Here is a 20754-nt window from a genome sequence, read left to right as displayed (position 1 = left end):
CGGACACTCATGAAAAAAATTGGCGCAATTCCATCAAAAATCATGACTTGAGATCAAGAACAAACACAACTGAACATGAATCAGTGATTCGAACTTTTTCACCAGCATGACATTTACGCAATAGGAGCTATCCTCAAACGTATGAGCCTCAGAATACACATATTTGGTGTGTTGATGCATTCTGATATGGCCGACTCTCATGAAAAAAATTGGCGCAATTCCATCAAAATTCATGACTTGAGATCAAGAACAAACACAACTGAACATGCATCTGTGATTCGAATTTTTTCACCAGAATGACCCAATAGGAGCTATCCTCAAACGTATCAGCCTCAGAATACACATATTTGGTGTGTGCATGCATTCTGATATGGCCGACACTCATGAAAAAAATTGGCGCAATTCCATCAAAAATCATGACTTGAGGTCAAGAACAAACACAACTGAACATGCATCTGTGATTCGAACTTTTTCACCAGAATGACTTTTACCCAATAGGAGCTATCCTCAAACGTATGAGCCTCAGAATACACATATTTGGTGTGTAGATGCATTCTGATATGGCCGACACTCATGAAAAAAATTGGCGCAATTCCATCAAAAATCATGACTTGAGATCAAGAACAAACACAACTGAACATTCATCAGTGATTCGAACTTTTTCACCAGAATGACTTTTACGCAATAGGAGCTATCCTCAAACGTATGAGCCTCAGAATACACATATTTGGTGTGTTGATGCATTCTTATATGGCCGAAACTCATGAAAAAAACTGGCGCAATTCCATCAAAAATCATGACTTGAGATCAAGAACAAACACAACTGAACATGAATCATTGATTCGAACTTTTCACAAGCATGACTTTTACCCAATAGGAGCTATCCTCAAACGTATGAGCCTCAGAATACAAATATTTGGTGTGTTGATGCATTCTGATATGGCGGACACTCATGAAAAAAATTGGCGCAATTCCATCAAAAATCATGACTTGAGGTCAAGAACAAACACAACTGAACATGCATCAGTGATTCGAACTTTTTCACCAGAATGACTTTTACCCAATAGGAGCTATCCTCAAACGTATGAGCCTCAGAATACACATATTTGGTGTGTTGATACATTCTGATATGGCCGACACTCATGAAAGTGATTGGCGCAATTCCATCAAAAATCATGACTTGAGGTCAAGAACAAACACAACTGAACATTCATCAGTGATTCGAACTTTTTCACCAGAATGAATTTTACCCAATAGGAGCTATCCTCAAACGTATGAGCCTCAGAATACACATATTTGGTGTGTAGATGCATTGTGATATGGCCGACACTCATGAAAAAAATTGGCTCAATTCCATCAAAAAACATGACTTGAGATCAAGAACAAACACAACTGAACATGCATCCGTGATACGAACTTTTTCACCAGAATGACTTTTACGCAATAGGAGCTATCCTCAAACGTATGAGCCTCAGAATACACATATGTATAGGAGAATGTCCGAAATCTCGCCATTATTTTCGCACGTGAAGCTTGTTCGAGGCCGTTAGGCCGAGAACAAGTTTCACGTGCGAAAATAATGGCGAGATTGAGGACTTTCTCCTACTTAAAACAAAGTTCGATCAAGTTGATGCCTCAAACTAATCTTCAAGTGATATCCACGTGCCAAACTAACGGAGGTGTGTTCTAGTTGTACATGGTCATGACAAACCAAGTCGCTAAAACACACCAATAAACGTGCAAAACTATGGGAGTGTTGTCTGTATAACTGCACATGCAACATGATATTTTTCGATTTTCGATGAACGACGTTCGACTCGGCAGGGTTGTCAGCATGACTGCGAATGATTCCGACAACGATTTATTTGTCACACAAAATAGTTTCACGAACACTTTTGAGCTGGACGTTAATTCAGATTTTGAAACTTTACTAAATTTGGATTCAAATGAACTTCCAAACTTTGATGTTGGTAAATGTGAGTTGATTGATCTCGAAGGGTTTTCCTCAGGTTCCGACACTGACCTGTACAAAGCAAGCCAAGCAATTGAATCTAACCTTCTTGATAGGCTACCTTGTAACACTCGCTCGCCATTAGCTTCATCAGAAATACCTCAATCACGTGGCGCTTCTGAACAAAGCATAGATTCAAGTTCAGCAAGGTTTGCCAAGCCAACATCTGATATTGACATTAAGAAGTTGTGTGATTCAGCATACTCCTCGAATACTGAAAACAAGAGTATGTGGGCAGTTCGCTTGTTTCAAGGGTGGGTGAAGGAACGGCGTAAGAGGGGCAGAACAGAGGACATGGTATTGAACCCTGACATTGTGTCACTGGCTCAGGAGGAAAGGGAGTTAAATAAAACATTGATGTATTTTATGATTGAGGTCAGAAATCAGAAGGGCGAGGAATATCGCGGAAATACTCTTTATGAAATTGTCTCATCCCTACAATATTATATCAGAAGAAACGGCAGTCAACTGAATTTTTTCGAATCTCCGATGTTTCAAGGATTAAGGTCCGTGCTAGATGCGAGAATGAAATATTTGGCAAGACAGGGAATCGGGATAGAGAAAAGGCAGGCTGAAGTGATCCGTGTGGACCAGGAAGACATGTTGTGGGAGAAGGGGATGCTGGGGGAGAGTACCCCCCAACAGCTATTAGATACAATGGTGTATTTAATTGGCCTCAATTGTGCTCTGAGGGCTGGTGATGAGCACCGATATCTTAGAACGGGCCCGAATTCACAGTTCGAAATAACAGTAGGTGCTGATGGGTTGAAAGGTCTAAAATACATGGAAGATGTGTCCAAAACAAACAGAGGTGGCTTAAAACATCGACAGTGTGAACGAAAATGCGTCAAAGTGGGCCAGAACTTGGAACGTCCAGAGAGGTGCCTTGTTCGGCTTTATGAAAAGTACATGTCACTCAGGTAAGTTATCAATGAATTTGACAGTATATCAGTGATATCAGTGAAGTTATTTTTAAGAGTATATTGGCAAGTTGATTTAACTGTCTTGGAATTTTCAACTCAAGTGTTCATAACACGTCACCTATTATTATGACTTCATTACAATTTAGTGACGCAATTTCCGGGGTAGAATGGGTCCTCGGTATACCCTGGCTGTCCTAAAAGGCGACATAATAGGAGTGGGGGAAGTGGTCATGTAATGTGTTCTGGTTGTTGTCGAGCCTTCGTAGATCGTTGCTCATGCCGTCAGCCACTAGCTGTCTGGTCCAGAACTGCTCTATATTTTTTCCCCATTTATATTTATTAATAGGCCGCCGCGATATAACTGAAATATTGCTGAAAGTGGCATGACCAACCAATTATATTTGATCCCAATGGTGTACACGTGACTTAACAAAGTTGAAGCAATGCATATTTCAGCCATCGATGGTAAACGTGAACAATATTTCACTATGATGTCATACTATATTGGGACGTCATTAAGTTTAATGACGTTAACAAAATGAACTTCACGCCCCTGTGCGCGGGACATTGTCATTACTGACTTTTACTTGATCGTGTTTAGACATTGAAAATACATGTGTGTATATATACATTTTTTTTTTAATGTTATTTTCAGACCTAAAGACGGAAAATGCAACGCATTTTACTTGAGGCCCTTGAAATTTGTGAGAGAAAATACATGGTATGCTGACATTCCGATTGGATTACATCCTTTAAGAGGCACTATCGGAAGACTGTGTAAAGTGGCAGGTTTTAGTGGTTTTTATTCCAACCACTCCTTGAGGGCCACCACTGCAACACGTCTGTATGACTCTGGCCTAGACGAACAGCTTATCGCTGAGAGGACAGGGCACAAGTCTGTGGCAATACGAAGCTACAAGGTATGTTTTTTTTATACATTTGCGCTGGTTTGTATTATATGCTTGTCCGCAAAATACTACTAATGTTACTAATACGCTCCCAAGTTATCGAACGGAAAGCTCAGTTGTGTGGGGGTCACTTTGAAAATGAAAACTTTTTCGTATATGTGTGACATCTAAAACATGACAATGAAAAATCTAGTATTTAGTTCAAGTATAAGGGGGTGCGGTCGGGTAGCCTAGTGGTTAAATCGTTCGCTCGTCACGCCGAAGGCCCGGGTTCGATTCCCGACATGGGTACAATGTGTGAAGCCCATTTCTGGTGTCTCCCGCCGTGATATTGCTGGAATATTGCTAAAAGCGGCGTAAAACCATACGCACTCACTCACTTAAGTATAAGGGGTGGTCGTTAATGAAAGGAAAATGTTTTGGATGGGGCCAAATATGGATGAATATCGTTTATTACACGGATTAAACAAACCAGATCATTTCCATAACTGAAATGCATTAATTTATCATTTAAACGTAGAGGACATCTGCGGAGATGGAAGCCCGTGTTGACAACATCATTCAGAGGAAATCAAGTAAACCTGCATCCCCAACTGAGTCGACAGTAATCAGATCTACGTCAACGGCATCCACTGCATCAACTTTGACCAGTACCAAAGAGACAAATGATGACACAGCTTCGAGGAATGGACGCGATCTCAAATTGGTTCTTAGGGATGGCGTTGTTTTGTCTCTAACATTCTGAGAATAAACGTTGGGTCAACAGTGACATAATCTTGTTATATTTTGTTGAAGTTAGTGAAGAGTATAGGACGCATTTCCTGTATCTTCTCCCGAGCATGTATCACAACATAATTTTGCAAAAATCATGCTGTACTATGGGAGGGCAACCGCTCTTGTTTAACTATGGGAGGGGAACCTTTCAAGGAAGACTATGGGACGATTTAGTACCCATACTCAAACTATTGGAGTGTCAGCAAAATGACTGCGTCCACCCAACTGTCATTAAAGTTCACGTAACTTTGTTTTAATTGGTGTGTTGATGCATTCTTATATGGCCGAAACTCATGAAAAAAACTGGCGCAATTCCATCAAAAATCATGACTTGAGATCAAGAACAAACACAACTGAACATGAATCATTGATTCGAACTTTTCACAAGCATGACTTTTACCCAATAGGAGCTATCCTCAAACGTATGAGCCTCAGAATACAAATATTTGGTGTGTTGATGCATTCTGATATGGCGGACACTCATGAAAAAAATTGGCGCAATTCCATCAAAAATCATGACTTGAGATCAAGAACAAACACAACTGAACATGCATCCGTGATACGAACTTTTTCACCAGAATGACTTTTACGCAATAGGAGCTATCCTCAAACGTATGAGCCTCAGAATACACTTATTTGGTGTGTTGATGCATTCTGATATGGCGGACACTCATGAAAAAAATTGGCGCAATTCCATCAAAAATCATGACTTGAGATCAAGAATAAACACAACTGAACATTCATCAGTGATTCGAACTTTTTCACCAGAATGACATTTACGCAATAGGAGCTATCCTCAAACGTATGAGCCTCAGAATACACATATTTGGTGTGTTGATGCATTCTGATATGGCCGACACTCATGAAAAAAATTGGCGCAATTCCATCAAAAATCATGACTTGAGGTCAAGAACAAACACAACTGAACATGCATCTGTGATTCGAACTTTTTCACCAGAATGACTTTTACGCAATAGGAGCTATCCTCAAACGTATGAGCCTCAGAATACACATATTTGGTGGGTCGATGCATTCTGATATGGCCGACTCTCATGAAAACAATTGGCGCCATTCCATCAAAAAACATGACTTGAGATCAAGAACAAACACAACTGAACATGCATCAGTGATACGAACTTTTTCACAAGCATGACTTTTACGCAATAGGAGCTATCCTGAAACGTATGAGCCTCAGAATACACATATTTGGTGTGTTGATGCATTCTGATATGGCCGACACTCATGAAAAAAATTGGCGCAATTCCATCAAAAATCATGACATGAGATCAAGAACAAACACAACTGAACATGAATCAGTGATTCGAACTTTTCACACGCATGACTTTTACCCAATAGGAGCTATCCTCAAACGTATGAGCCTCAGAATACAAATATTTGGTGTGTTGATGCATTCTGATATGGCGGACACTCATGAAAAAAATTGGCGCAATTCCATCAAAAATCATGACTTGAGATCAAGAACAAACACAACTGAACATGAATCAGTGATTCGAACTTTTTCACAAGCATGACATTTACGCAATAGGAGCTATCCTCAAACGTATGAGCCTCAGAATACACATATTTGGTGTGTTGATGCATTCTGATATGGCCGACACTCATGAAAAAGATTGGCTCAATTCCATCAAAATTCATGACTTGAGATCAAGAACAAACACAACTGAACATGCATCTGTGATTCGAATTTTTTCACCAGAATGACCCAATAGGAGCTATCCTCAAACGTATGAGCCTCAGAATACACATATTTGGTGTGTGCATGCATTCTGATATGGCCGACACTCATGAAAAAAATTGGCGCAATTCCATCAAAAATCATGACTTGAGATCAAGAACAAACACAACTGAACATGCATCTGTGATACGAACTTTTTCACCAGAATGACTTTTACGCAATAGGAGCTATCCTCAAACGTATGAGCCTCAGAATACACTTATTTGGTGTGTTGATGCATTCTGATATGGCGGACACTCATGAAAAAAATTGGCGCAATTCCATCAAAAATCATGACTTGAGATCAAGAACAAACACAACTGAACATTCATCAGTGATTCGAACTTTTTCACCAGAATGACATTTACGCAATAGGAGCTATCCTCAAACGTATGAGCCTCAGAATACACATATTTGGTGTGTTGATGCATTCTGATATGGCCGACACTCATGAAAAAAATTGGCGCAATTCCATCAAAAATCATGACTTGAGGTCAAGAACAAACACAACTGAACATGCATCTGTGATTCGAACTTTTTCACCAGAATGACTTTTACGCAATAGGAGCTATCCTCAAACGTATGAGCCTCAGAATACACATATTTGGTGTGTCGATGCATTCTGATATGACGACACTCATGAAAAAAATTGGCGCAATTCCATCAAAAATCATGACTTGAGATCAAGAACAAACACAACTGAACATGCATCTGTGATTCGAATTTTTTCACCAGAATGACCCAATAGGAGCTATCCTCAAACGTATGAGCCTCAGAATACACATATTTGGTGTGTTGATGCATTCTGATATGGCCGACACTCATGAAAAAAATTGGCGCAATTCCATCAAAAATCATGACTTGAGATCAAGAACAAACACAACTGAACATGCATCCGTGATACGAACTTTTTCACCAGAATGACTTTTACGCAATAGGAGCTATCCTCAAACGTATGAGCCTCAGAATACACATATTTGGTGTGTTGATGCATTCTTATATGGCGGACACTCATGAAAAAAATTGGCGCAATTCCATCAAAAATCATGACTTGAGATCAAGAACAAACACAACTGAACATGAATTCAGTGATTCGAACTTTTTCACCAGCATGACATTTACGCAATAGGAGCTATCCTCAAACGTATGAGCCTCAGAATACACATATTAGGTGTGTTGATGCATTCTGATATGGCCGACACTCATGAAAAAAATTGGCGCAATTCCATCAAAAATCATGACTTGAGGTCAAGAACAAACACAACTGAACATGCATCTGTGATTCGAACTTTTTCACCAGAATGACTTTTACGCAATAGGAGCTATCCTCAAACGTATGAGCCTCAGAATACACATATTTGGTGTGTCGATGCATTCTGATATGGCCGACTCTCATGAAAACAATTGGCGCAATTCCATCAAAAAACATGACTTGAGATCAAGAACAAACACAACTGAACATGAATCAGTGATACGAACTTTTTCACAAGCATGACTTTTACGCAATAGGAGCTATCCTGAAACGTATGAGCCTCAGAATACACATATTTGGTGTGTTGATGCATTCTGATATGGCCGACACTCATGAAAAAAATTGGCGCAATTCCATCAAAAATCATGACTTGAGATCAAGAACAAACACAACTGAAGATGCATCAGTGATACGAACTTTTTCACCAGAATGACTTTTACGCAATAGGAGCTATCCTCAAACGTATGAGCCTCAGAATACACTTATTTGGTGTGTTGATGCATTCTGATATGGCGGACACTCATGAAAAAAATTGGCGCAATTCCATCAAAAATCATGACTTGAGATCAAGAACAAACACAACTGAACATGAATCAGTGATTCGAACTTTTTCACCAGAATGACATTTACGCAATAGGAGCTATCCTCAAACGTATGAGCCTCAGAATACACATATTTGGTGTGTTGATGCATTCTGATATGGCCGACACTCATGAAAAAAATTGGCGCAATTCCATCAAAAATCATGACTTGAGGTCAAGAACAAACACAACTGAACATGCATCTGTGATTCGAACTTTTTCACCAGAATGACTTTTACCCAATAGGAGCTATCCTCAAACGTATGAGCCTCAGAATACACATATTTGGTGTGTCGATGCATTTTGATATGGCGGACACTCATGAAAAAAATTGGCGCAATTCCATCAAAAATCATGACTTGAGATCAAGAACAAACACAACTGAACATGCATCTGTGATTCGAATTTTTTTACCAGAATGACCCAATAGGAGCTATCCTCAAACGTATGAGCCTCAGAATACACATATTTGGTGTGTTGATGCATTCTGATATGGCCGACACTCATGAAAAAAATTGGCGCAATTCCATCAAAAATCATGACTTGGGATCAAGAACAAACACAACTGAACATGCATCCGTGATAAGAACTTTTTCACCAGAATGACTTTTACGCAATAGGAGCTATCCTCAAACGTATGAGCCTCAGAATACACATATTTGGTGTGTTGATGCATTCTTATATGGCGGACACTCATGAAAAAAATTGGCGCAATTCCATCAAAAATCATGACTTGAGATCAAGAACAAACACAACTGAACATGAATTCAGTGATTCGAACTTTTTCACCAGCATGACATTTACGCAATAGGAGCTATCCTCAAACGTATGAGCCTCAGAATACACATATTTGGTGTGTTGATGCATTCTGATATGGCCGACACTCATGAAAGAAATTGGCGCAATTCCATCAAAAATCATGACTTGAGGTCAAGAACAAACACAACTGAACATGCATCAGTGATTCGAACTTTTTCACCAGAATGACTTTTACCCAATAGGAGCTATCCTCAAACGTATGAGCCTCAGAATACACTTATTTGGTGTATCGATGCATTCTGATATGGCGGACACTCATGAAAAAAATTGGCGCAATTCCATCAAAAATCATGACTTGAGGTCAAGAACAAACACAACTGAACATGCATCTGTGATTCGAACTTTTTCACCAGCATGACTTTTACCCAATAGGAGCTATCCTCAAACGTATGAGCCTCAGAATACACATATTTGGTGTGTCGATGCATTCTGATATGACGACACTCATGAAAAAAATTGGCGCAATTCCATCAAAAATCATGACTTGAGATCAAGAACAAACACAACTGAACATGCATCTGTGATTCGAATTTTTTCACCAGAATGACCCAATAGGAGCTATCCTCAAACGTATGAGCCTCAGAATACACATATTTGGTGTGTTGATGCATTCTGATATGGCCGACACTCATGAAAAAAATTGGCGCAATTCCATCAAAAATCATGACTTGAGGTCAAGAACAAACACAACTGAACATGCATCTGTGATTCGAACTTTTTCACCAGAATGACTTTTACCCAATAGGAGCTATCCTCAAACGTATGAGCCTCAGAATACACATATTTAGTGTGTCGATGCATTCTGATATGGCGGACACTCATGAAAAAAATTGGCGCAATTCCATCAAAAATCATGACTTGAGATCAAGAACAAACACAACTGAACATGCATCTGTGATTCGAATTTTTTCACCAGAATGACCCAATAGGAGCTATCCTCAAACGTATCAGCCTCAGAATACACATATTTGGTGTGTTGATGCATTCTGATATGGCCGACACTCATGAAAAAAATTGGCGCAATTCCATCAAAAATCATGACTTGAGATCAAGAACAAACACAACTGAACATGCATCCGTGATACGAACTTTTTCACCAGAATGACTTTTACGCAATAGGAGCTATCCTCAAACGTATGAGCCTCAGAATACACATATTTGGTGTGTTGATGCATTCTTATATGGCGGACACTCATGAAAAAAATTGGCGCAATTCCATCAAAAATCATGACTTGAGATCAAGAACAAACACAACTGAACATGAATTCAGTGATTCGAACTTTTTCACGAGCATGACATTTACGCAATAGAAGCTATCCTCAAACGTATGAGCCTCAGAATACACATATTAGGTGTGTTGATGCATTCTGATATGGCCGACACTCATGAAAAAAATTGGCGCAATTCCATCAAAAATCATGACTTGAGGTCAAGAACAAACACAACTGAACATGCATCTGTGATTCGAACTTTTTCACCAGAATGACTTTTACCCAATAGGAGCTATCCTCAAACGTATGAGCCTCAGAATACACTTATTTGGTGTATCGATGCATTCTGATATGGCGGACACTCATGAAAAAAATTGGCGCAATTCCATCAAAAATCATGACTTGAGGTCAAGAACAAACACAACTGAACATGCATCTGTGATTCGAACTTTTTCACCAGCATGACTTTTACCCAATAGGAGCTATCCTCAAACGTATGAGCCTCAGAATACACATATTTGGTGTGTCGATGCATTCTGATATGACGACACTCATGAAAAAAATTGGCGCAATTCCATCAAAAATCATGACTTGAGATCAAGAACAAACACAACTGAACATGCATCTGTGATTCGAATTTTTTCACCAGAATGACCCAATAGGAGCTATCCTCAAACGTATCAGCCTCAGAATACACATATTTGGTGTGTTGATGCATTCTGATATGGCCGACACTCATGAAAAAAATTGGCGCAATTCCATCAAAAATCATGACTTGAGGTCAAGAACAAACACAACTGAACATGCATCTGTGATTCGAACTTTTTCACCAGAATGACTTTTACCCAATAGGAGCTATCCTCAAACGTATGAGCCTCAGAATACACATATTTGGTGTGTCGATGCATTCTGATATGGCGGACACTCATGAAAAAAATTGGCGCAATTCCATCAAAAATCATGACTTGAGATCAAGAACAAACACAACTGAACATGCATCTGTGATTCGAATTTTTTCACCAGAATGACCCAATAGGAGCTATCCTCAAACGTATGAGCCTCAGAATACACATATTTGGTGTGTTGATGCATTCTGATATGGCCGACACTCATGAAAAAAATTGGCGCAATTCCATCAAAAATCATGACTTGAGGTCAAGAACAAACACAACTGAACATGCATCTGTGATTCGAACTTTTTCACCAGAATGACTTTTACCCAATAGGAGCTATCCTCAAACGTATGAGCCTCAGAATACACATATTTGGTGTGTCGATGCATTCTGATATGGCGGACACTCATGAAAAAAATTGGCGCAATTCCATCAAAAATCATGACTTGAGATCAAGAACAAACACAACTGAACATGCATCTGTGATTCGAATTTTTTCACCAGAATGACCCAATAGGAGCTATCCTCAAACGTATCAGCCTCAGAATACACATATTTGGTGTGTTGATGCATTCTGATATGGCCGACACTCATGAAAAAAATTGGCGCAATTCCATCAAAAATCATGACTTGGGATCAAGAACAAACACAACTGAACATGCATCAGTGATACGAACTTTTTCACCAGAATGACTTTTACGCAATAGGAGCTATCCTCAAACGTATGAGCCTCAGAATACACATATTTGGTGTGTTGATGCATTCTTATATGGCGGACACTCATGAAAAAAATTGGCGCAATTCCATCAAAAATCATGACTTGAGATCAAGAACAAACACAACTGAACATGAATTCAGTGATTCGAACTTTTTCACCAGCATGACATTTACGCAATAGGAGCTATCCTCAAACGTATGAGCCTCAGAATACACATATTTGGTGTGTTGATGCATTCTGATATGGCCGACACTCATGAAAAAAATTGGCGCAATTCCATCAAAAATCATGACTTGAGGTCAAGAACAAACACAACTGAACATGCATCAGTGATTCGAACTTTTTCACCAGAATGACTTTTACCCAATAGGAGCTATCCTCAAACGTATGAGCCTCAGAATACACATATTTGGTGTGTCGATGCATTCTGATATGGCCGACTCTCATGAAAAAAATTGGCGCAATTCCATCAAAAATCATGACTTGAGATCAAGAACAAACACAACTGAAGATGCATCAGTGATACGAACTTTTTCACCAGAATGACTTTTACGCAATAGGAGCTATCCTCAAACGTATGAGCCTCAGAATACACTTATTTGGTGTGTTGATGCATTCTGATATGGCGGACACTCATGAAAAAAATTGGCGCAATTCCATCAAAAATCATGACTTGAGATCAAGAACAAACACAACTGAACATGCATCAGTGATTCGAACTTTTTCACCAGCATGACATTTACGCAATAGGAGCTATCCTCAAACGTATGAGCCTCAGAATACACATATTTGGTGTGTTGATGCATTCTGATATGGCCGACACTCATCAAAAAAATTGGCGCAATTCCATCAAAAATCATGACTTGAGGTCAAGAACAAACACAACTGAACATGCATCTGTGATTCGAACTTTTTCACCAGAATGACTTTTACCCAATAGGAGCTATCCTCAAACGTATGAGCCTCAGAATACACATATTTGGTGTGTCGATGCATTCTGATATGGCGGACACTCGTGAAAAAAATTGGCGCAATTCCATCAAAAATCATGACTTGATATCAAGAACAAACACAACTGAACATGCATCTGTGATTCGAATTTTTTCACCAGAATGACCCAATAGGAGCTATCCTCAAACGTATCAGCCTCAGATTACACATATTTGGTGTGTTGATGCATTCTGATATGGCCGACACTCATGAAAAAAATTGGCGCAATTCCATCAAAAATCATGACTTGGGATCAAGAACAAACACAACTGAACATGCATCCGTGATACGAACTTTTTCACCAGAATGACTTTTACGCAATAGGAGCTATCCTCAAACGTATGAGCCTCAGAATACACATATTTGGTGTGTTGATGCATTCTTATATGGCGGACACTCATGAAAAAAATTGGCGCAATTCCATCAAAAATCATGACTTGAGATCAAGAACAAACACAACTGAACATGAATTCAGTGATTCGAACTTTTTCACCAGCATGACCTTTACGCAATAGGAGCTATCCTCAAACGTATGAGCCTCAGAATACACATATTTGGTGTGTTGATGCATTCTGATATGGCGGACACTCATGAAAAAAATTGGCGCAATTCCATCAAAAATCATGACTTGAGGTCAAGAACAAACACAACTGAACATGCATCAGTGATTCGAACTTTTCACCAGAATGACTTTTACCCAATAGGAGCTATCCTCAAACGTATGAGCCTCAGAATACACATATTTGGTGTGTCGATGCATTCTGATATGGCCGACACTCATGAAAAAAATTGGCGCAATTCCATCAAAAATCATGACTTGAGGTCAAGAACAAACACAACTGAACATGCATCTGTGATTCGAACTTTTTCACCAGCATGACTTTTACCCAATAGGAGCTATCCTCAAACGTATGAGCCTCAGAATACACATATTTGGTGTGTCGATGCATTCTGATATGACGACACTCATGAAAAAAATTGGCGCAATTCCATCAAAAATCATGACTTGAGATCAAGAACAAACACAACTGAACATGCATCTGTGATTCGAATTTTTTCACCAGAATGACCCAATAGGAGCTATCCTCAAACGTATCAGCCTCAGAATACACATATTTGGTGTGTTGATGCATTCTGATATGGCCGACACTCATGAAAAAAATTGGCGCAATTCCATCAAAAATCATGACTTGAGGTCAAGAACAAACACAACTGAACATGCATCTGTGATTCGAACTTTTTCACCAGAATGACTTTTACCCAATAGGAGCTATCCTCAAACGTATGAGCCTCAGAATACACATATTTGGTGTGTCGATGCATTCTGATATGGCGGACACTCGTGAAAAAAATTGGCGCAATTCCATCAAAAATCATGACTTGATATCAAGAACAAACACAACTGAACATGCATCTGTGATTCGAATTTTTTCACCAGAATGACCCAATAGGAGCTATCCTCAAACGTATCAGCCTCAGATTACACATATTTGGTGTGTTGATGCATTCTGATATGGCCGACACTCATGAAAAAAATTGGCGCAATTCCATCAAAAATCATGACTTGGGATCAAGAACAAACACAACTGAACATGCATCCGTGATACGAACTTTTTCACCAGAATGACTTTTACGCAATAGGAGCTATCCTCAAACGTATGAGCCTCAGAATACACATATTTGGTGTGTTGATGCATTCTTATATGGCGGACACTCATGAAAAAAATTGGCGCAATTCCATCAAAAATCATGACTTGAGATCAAGAACAAACACAACTGAACATGAATTCAGTGATTCGAACTTTTTCACCAGCATGACCTTTACGCAATAGGAGCTATCCTCAAACGTATGAGCCTCAGAATACACATATTTGGTGTGTTGATGCATTCTGATATGGCGGACACTCATGAAAAAAATTGGCGCAATTCCATCAAAAATCATGACTTGAGGTCAAGAACAAACACAACTGAACATGCATCAGTGATTCGAACTTTTCACCAGAATGACTTTTACCCAATAGGAGCTATCCTCAAACGTATGAGCCTCAGAATACACATATTTGGTGTGTCGATGCATTCTGATATGGCCGACACTCATGAAAAAAATTGGCGCAATTCCATCAAAAATCATGACTTGAGGTCAAGAACAAACACAACTGAACATGCATCTGTGATTCGAACTTTTTCACCAGCATGACTTTTACCCAATAGGAGCTATCCTCAAACGTATGAGCCTCAGAATACACATATTTGGTGTGTCGATGCATTCTGATATGACGACACTCATGAAAAAAATTGGCGCAATTCCATCAAAAATCATGACTTGAGATCAAGAACAAACACAACTGAACATGCATCTGTGATTCGAATTTTTTCACCAGAATGACCCAATAGGAGCTATCCTCAAACGTATCAGCCTCAGAATACACATATTTGGTGTGTTGATGCATTCTGATATGGCCGACACTCATGAAAAAAATTGGCGCAATTCCATCAAAAATCATGACTTGAGGTCAAGAACAAACACAACTGAACATGCATCTGTGATTCGAACTTTTTCACCAGAATGACTTTTACCCAATAGGAGCTATCCTCAAACGTATGAGCCTCAGAATACACATATTTGGTGTGTCGATGCATTCTGATATGGCGGACACTCATGAAAAAAATTGGCGCAATTCCATCAAAAATCATGACTTGAGATCAAGAACAAACACAACTGAACATGCATCTGTGATTCGAATTTTTTCACCAGAATGACCCAATAGGAGCTATCCTCAAACGTATCAGCCTCAGAATACACATATTTGGTGTGTTGATGCATTCTGATATGGCCGACACTCATGAAAAAAATTGGCGCAATTCCATCAAAAATCATGACTTGAGGTCAAGAACAAACACAACTGAACATGCATCTGTGATTCGAACTTTTTCACCAGAATGACTTTTACCCAATAGGAGCTATCCTCAAACGTATGAGCCTCAGAATACACATATTTGGTGTGTCGATGCATTCTGATATGGCGGACACTAATGAAAAAAATTGGCGCAATTCCATCAAAAATCATGACTTGAGATCAAGAACAAACACAACTGAACATGCATCTGTGATTCGAATTTTTTCACCAGAATGACCCAATAGGAGCTATCCTCAAACGTATGAGCCTCAGAATACACATATTTGGTGTGTTGATGCATTCTGATATGGCCGACACTCATGAAAAAAATTGGCGCAATTCCATCAAAAATCATGACTTGGGATCAAGAACAAACACAACTGAACATGCATCCGTGATACGAACTTTTTCACCAGAATGACTTTTACCCAATAGGAGCTATCCTCAAACGTATGAGCCTCAGAATACACATATTTGGTGTGTTGATGCATTCTTATATGGCGGACACTCATGAAAAAAATTGGCGCAATTCCATCAAAAATCATGACTTGAGATCAAGAACAAACACAACTGAACATGCATCAGTGATTCGAACTTTTTCACCAGAATGACATTTACGCAATAGGAGCTATCCTCAAACGTATGAGCCTCAGAATACACATATTTGGTGTGTTGATGCATTCTGATATGGCCGACACTCATCAAAAAAATTGGCGCAATTCCATCAAAAATCATGACTTGAGATCAAGAACAAACACAACTGAACATGCATCTGTGATTCGAATTTTTTCACCAGAATGACCCAATAGGAGCTATCCTCAAACGTATGAGCCTCAGAATACACATATTTGGTGTGTTGATGCATTCTGATATGGCCGACACTCATCAAAAAAATTGGCGCAATTCCATCAAAAATCATGACTTGAGGTCAAGAACAAACACAACTGAACATGCATCAGTGATTCGAACTTTTTCACCAGAATGACTTTTACCCAATAGGAGCTATCCTCAAACGTATGAGCCTCAGAATACACATATTTGGTGTGTCGATGCATTCTGATATGGCCGACTCTCATGAAAACAATTGGCGCAATTCCATCAAAAAACATGACTTGAGATCAAGAACAAACACAACTGAAGATGCATCAGTGATACGAACTTTTTCACAAGCATGACTTTTACGCAATAGGAGCTATCCTGAAACGTATGAGCCTCAGAATACACATATTTGGTGTGTTGATGCATTCTGATATGGCCGACACTCATGAAAAAAATTGGCGCAATTCCATCAAAAATCATGACTTGAGGTCAAGAACAAACACAACTGAACATGCATCTGTGATTCGAACTTTTTCACCAGCATGACTTTTACCCAATAGGAGCTATCCTCAAACGTATGAGCCTCAGAATACACATATTTGGTGTGTCGATGCATTCTGATATGACGACACTCATGAAAAAAATTGGCGCAATTCCATCAAAAATCATGACTTGAGATCAAGAACAAACACAACTGAACATGCATCTGTGATTCGAATTTTTTCACCAGAATGACCCAATAGGAGCTATCCTCAAACGTATCAGCCTCAGAATACACATATTTGGTGTGTTGATGCATTCTGATATGGCCGACACTCATGAAAAAAATTGGCGCAATTCCATCAAAAATCATGACTTGAGGTCAAGAACAAACACAACTGAACATGCATCTGTGATTCGAACTTTTTCACCAGAATGACTTTTACCCAATAGGAGCTATCCTCAAACGTATGAGCCTCAGAATACACATATTTGGTGTGTCGATGCATTCTGATATGGCGGACACTCATGAAAAAAATTGGCGCAATTCCATCAAAAATCATGACTTGAGATCAAGAACAAACACAACTGAACATGCATCTGTGATTCGAATTTTTTCACCAGAATGACCCAATAGGAGCTATCCTCAAACGTATCAGCCTCAGAATACACATATTTGGTGTGTTGATGCATTCTGATATGGCCGACACTCATGAAAAAAATTGGCGCAATTCCATCAAAAATCATGACTTGAGGTCAAGAACAAACACAACTGAACATGCATCTGTGATTCGAACTTTTTCACCAGAATGACTTTTACCCAATAGGAGCTATCCTCAAACGTATGAGCCTCAGAATACACATATTTGGTGTGTCGATGCATTCTGATATGGCGGACACTAATGAAAAAAATTGGCGCAATTCCATCAAAAATCATGACTTGAGATCAAGAACAAACACAACTGAACATGCATCTGTGATTCGAATTTTTTCACCAGAATGACCCAATAGGAGCTATCCTCAAACGTATGAGCCTCAGAATACACATATTTGGTGTGTTGATGCATTCTGATATGGCCGACACTCATGAAAAAAATTGGCGCAATTCCATCAAAAATCATGACTTGGGATCAAGAACAAACACAACTGAACATGCATCCGTGATACGAACTTTTTCACCAGAATGACTTTTACCCAATAGGAGCTATCCTCAAACGTATGAGCCTCAGAATACACATATTTGGTGTGTTGATGCATTCTTATATGGCGGACACTCATGAAAAAAATTGGCGCAATTCCATCAAAAATCATGACTTGAGATCAAGAACAAACACAACTGAACATGCATCAGTGATTCGAACTTTTTCACCAGAATGACATTTACGCAATAGGAGCTATCCTCAAACGTATGAGCCTCAGAATACACATATTTGGTGTGTTGATGCATTCTGATATGGCCGACACTCATCAAAAAAATTGGCGCAATTCCATCAAAAATCATGACTTGAGATCAAGAACAAACACAACTGAACATGCATCTGTGATTCGAATTTTTTCACCAGAATGACCCAATAGGAGCTATCCTCAAACGTATGAGCCTCAGAATACACATATTTGGTGTGTTGATGCATTCTGATATGGCCGACACTCATCAAAAAAATTGGCGCAATTCCATCAAAAATCATGACTTGAGGTCAAGAACAAACACAACTGAACATGCATCAGTGATTCGAACTTTTTCACCAGAATGACTTTTACCCAATAGGAGCTATCCTCAAACGTATGAGCCTCAGAATACACATATTTGGTGTGTCGATGCATTCTGATATGGCCGACTCTCATGAAAACAATTGGCGCAATTCCATCAAAAAACATGACTTGAGATCAAGAACAAACACAACTGAAGATGCATCAGTGATACGAACTTTTTCACAAGCATGACTTTTACGCAATAGGAGCTATCCTGAAACGTATGAGCCTCAGAATACACATATTTGGTGTGTTGATGCATTCTGATATGGCCGACACTCATGAAAAAAATTGGCGCAATTCCATCAAAAATCATGACTTGAGATCAAGAACAAACACAACTGAACATGAATCAGTGATTCGAACTTTTTCACCAGCATGACATTTAGGCAATAGGAGCTATCCTCAAACGTATGAGCCTCAGAATACACATATTTGGTGTGTTGATGCATTCTGATATGGCCGACACTCATCAAAAAAATTGGCGCAATTCCATCAAAAATCATGACTTGAGATCAAGAACAAACACAACTGAACATGCATCAGTGATTCGAACTTTTTCACCAGAATGACATTTACGCAATAGGAGCTATCCTCAAACGTATGAGCCTCAGAATACACATATTTGGTGTGTTGATGCATTCTGATATGGCCGACACTCATGAAAAAAATTGGAGCAATTCCATCAAAAATCATGACTTGAGGTCAAGAACAAACACAACTGAACATGCATCTGTGATTCGAACTTTTTCACCAGAATGACTTTTACCCAATAGGAGCTATCCTCAAACGTATGAGCCTCAGAATACACATATTTGGTGTGTTGATGCATTCTTATATGGCGGACACTCATGAAAATAATTGGCGCAATTCCATCAAAAATCATGACTTGGGATCAAGAACAAACACAACTGAACATGCATCCGTGATAAGAACTTTTTCACCAGAATGACTTTTACGCAATAGGAGCTATCCTCAAACGTATGAGCCTCAGAATACACATATTTGGTGTGTTGATGCATTCTTATATGGCGGACACTCATGAAAAAAATTGGCGCAATTCCATCAAAAATCATGACTTGAGATCAAGAACAAACACAACTGAACATGAATTCAGTGATTCGAACTTTTTCACCAGCATGACATTTACGCAATAGGAGCTATCCTCAAACGTATGAGCCTCAGAATACACATATTTGGTGTGTTGATGCATTCTGATATGGCCGACACTCATGAAAAAAATTGGCGCAATTCCATCAAAAATCATGACTTGAGGTCAAGAACAAACACAACTGAACATGCATCAGTGATTCGAACTTTTTCACCAGAATGACTTTTACCCAATAGGAGCTATCCTCAAACGTATGAGCCTCAGAATACACTTATTTGGTGTATCGATGCATTCTGATATGGCGGACACTCATGAAAAAAATTGGCGCAATTCCATCAAAAATCATGACTTGAGGTCAAGAACAAACACAACTGAACATGCATCTGTGATTCGAACTTTTTCACCAGCATGACTTTTACCCAATAGGAGCTATCCTCAAACGTATGAGCCTCAGAATACACATATTTGGTGTGTCGATGCATTCTGATATGACGACACTCATGAAAAAAATTGGCGCAATTCCATCAAAAATCATGACTTGAGATCAAGAACAAACACAACTGAACATGCATCTGTGATTCGAATTTTTTCACCAGAATGACCCAATAGGAGCTATCCTCAAACGTATCAGCCTCAGAATACACATATTTGGTGTGTTGATGCATTCTGATATGGCCGACACTCATGAAAAAAATTGGCGCAATTCCATCAAAAATCATGACTTGAGGTCAAGAACAAACACAACTGAACATGCATCTGTGATTCGAACTTTTTCACCAGAATGACTTTTACCCAATAGGAGCTATCCTCAAACGTATGAGCCTCAGAATACACATATTTGGTGTGTCGATGCATTCTGATATGGCGGACACTCATGAAAAAA

At 39.2% G+C, this 20754-nt stretch overlaps 1 protein-coding gene across 1 annotated transcript; it reads left to right on the top strand.

The window, feature by feature from the left end:
- Positions 1-1574: 1574 nt before the first annotated feature.
- Positions 1575-4664, top strand: LOC124122665 (uncharacterized protein KIAA1958-like). Its single transcript, XM_046485773.2, has 3 exons — positions 1575-2931; positions 3590-3854; positions 4363-4664. Exons 1-3 carry the CDS (start codon positions 1775-1777, stop codon positions 4585-4587), a joined length of 1647 nt encoding a protein of 548 aa, XP_046341729.2. The 5' UTR covers positions 1575-1774; the 3' UTR covers positions 4588-4664.
- The last annotated feature ends 16090 nt before the right edge of the window (positions 4665-20754 follow it).

Source organism: Haliotis rufescens, unplaced genomic scaffold (assembly GCF_023055435.1).
Source record: "Haliotis rufescens isolate VD_foot unplaced genomic scaffold, xgHalRufe1.0.p SCAF_19, whole genome shotgun sequence".
Taxonomy (NCBI): Eukaryota; Metazoa; Mollusca; class Gastropoda; order Lepetellida; family Haliotidae; genus Haliotis; species Haliotis rufescens.
The sequence above is the reverse complement of the archived record's forward strand: the minus strand, read 5'-3'. Positions and strand labels throughout refer to the sequence as shown.